Source organism: Myotis davidii, unplaced genomic scaffold (genome assembly GCF_000327345.1).
Source record: "Myotis davidii unplaced genomic scaffold, ASM32734v1 scaffold86, whole genome shotgun sequence".
In the NCBI taxonomy this organism is placed as follows: Eukaryota; Metazoa; Chordata; class Mammalia; order Chiroptera; family Vespertilionidae; genus Myotis; species Myotis davidii.
In genome coordinates this window covers 44,736-46,746 of record NW_006298058.1, presented here as the reverse complement: position 1 = coordinate 46,746, position 2,011 = coordinate 44,736, and the positions used below count along the sequence as shown (strand labels likewise).

Genomic DNA, 2,011 nt, shown 5'->3' with positions numbered 1-2,011 from the left:
TTAATTATGTTCAATTTGTAACAATGAAATTGGGGGTCACCACAACATGAGGAACTGTATGAAAGGGTCACGGCATTAGGAAGGTTGAGAGCCACAGTTCTAAAGAATGTTAGGGCCAACTCTTTCTTTCTGATCCTGACTCTGTTCTCAGCTCTGGAAGGCTAGACCCAGGACAGGCTTCTCAGGGGGTGGGAGGAAGGCTCTCTCTCTTCTCTGCACTGCCCAGAATGAGGGGAGGGAGGGATCGGAAGCTGCAGAAGTAGAAACCCCATGTGCTTCAGTGGCAACTAGGCTTGCCAAGGACAAGAGAGCTCTTTGTGGCACTTGGGACAGCATCAGGGAAAACCCTACAGACAACGCAAAGAAACTCACCTGCTTGCAGACAACCTCTGTGCGAGCTGCTCCCAGTGAGGTGTCCACACGTCTCAGGATTCCTGTGTTGCTTTCATCAGAGCCAGACGCACCGTGGGCCTCAGAAAACGAAGGCCATCCAGTGCCGGAGCAGTACTTTTTCTCAGAACTAAGGATGACATTCCCAATGCTACCGTTATTAACACACAAAGAGCATTTAGGCCCGGACTCATTTTTCTACTGAGCAGATCGATTCCCTCCCTCCTCTGCCAGATCCCATGGCGGGTGATATGACAATTCCACAGGGATTTTGCCCACTGAACCTTCACTATTAAAAACATGGTCCCTTCACAGTGTTTCTTTGGTGTTAACGGTTTCTCAATGTCCAACAAGGAGCTTTGTGGATTGTGTTGCATATTAACAAACAGATTAAATCCATGTGCTGTAAAGGTAAAAAAGGGTGAAATAGCAGTGGTTGAAGGAGGGCACATTGAGCTCGGCCTGTCAGAGAAGCGTGAGGTCTGATGAAGCAGCCACTTTCAGCACCAGAAACTGGGTTATCTCAACACAGAGGCCTGGCCACCTGCGAGGACCCACGAGCTGACCCTGCCACCGCTCAGCTGTGTGGAACTGGGCAGGCTGCTTCCCCTTTCAGCCTTAGTGTCCTCATCTGCAAAAGGGGGTTAAGACCTACCTTATGGAGGTGTTTTGAGAATTCAAAGAGCTACTTTGTGGAGCATATGGAATGTGCTTATGAAAAAACGTTCACTATGACTATTCTTATTAATAAATAAGCCTGGTCGCTCTGAGTCAGTCACTGCAGTGAAGCTGATCCCCGGGGGAGTCCCACAAGGACAAGTGGTGCTGAAGCTGGGGAGGCAAGAGGAGGCAACAAATAATCTGCCCACCAAAGACCTGCCTCCTCTCTAAGCGCTTTAAAAGATAAGCTCCCTTAAATAGTGCCAGGAAAATAAATATTTAAATTTTAAATGGCTGTGAGATGGCTCTAAGGGAAAATGAGAAGAAATGAATCATAAATATTGCAAAAAAAAAACAAAAAAAAAAAAAAACCCTGAGCAAATTGAAAAGAAAAATCTGGCAAATCAAATCTCTAGACCAGGGGTGGGCAACCCCTGGCACGTATGCCAAACATGGCACGCCAATAACTTTTGCTGGCACGTGAAACCCTCTCTTATAATCTCCCATTTATAATTTTTTTCTTAATACCAACTTTTTTATTTTTCAGATTAAATTCAGTGTAGGTGCATCTTAAATAAGTAAATAATTTTACATAACACGTTAAGTTAAAGACCACAGACATGGATTGATGAGACAGGGGAAGAGCAATTTTAATAGTGTCGAAAACGAACTATTGAGGACTTGGAATGCCATTCCAGAAATTTTTTTCTGTTAAAAAACTGCAACAGCATTACTCTCCATGTTTTCATCCACATACACTTGTGAATCTTTGTTCTCAGTGATGAATTTTGCTAAGTCTTGTAATAGGAGTAGCCTGATGGATGAAAATAGTAGTTCGTGCATATCTCTGAAGGTCACGAAATATAAACCTGATGTAAAATCTCTGTCATCAGTGATGCAGTAGCAAAAGTCCCACTGATAATATCAAACGGAGTCATAAAGTTTTCTGTCGGACTATCAG

At 44.0% G+C, this 2,011-nt stretch overlaps 1 protein-coding gene across 1 annotated transcript in view; it reads right to left on the bottom strand.

Moving 5' to 3' along the window:
* Positions 1-2,011, bottom strand: part of MSRB2 (methionine sulfoxide reductase B2) — a gene marked incomplete at its 5' end in the record, with an annotated part of 14,957 nt that overhangs the window by 1,331 nt on the left and 11,615 nt on the right. The window contains one exon of the mRNA XM_006773824.2: positions 373-520. Coding sequence (XP_006773887.1) covers positions 373-520 — 148 coding nt within the window. The remainder of the gene's footprint in view (positions 1-372; positions 521-2,011) is intronic.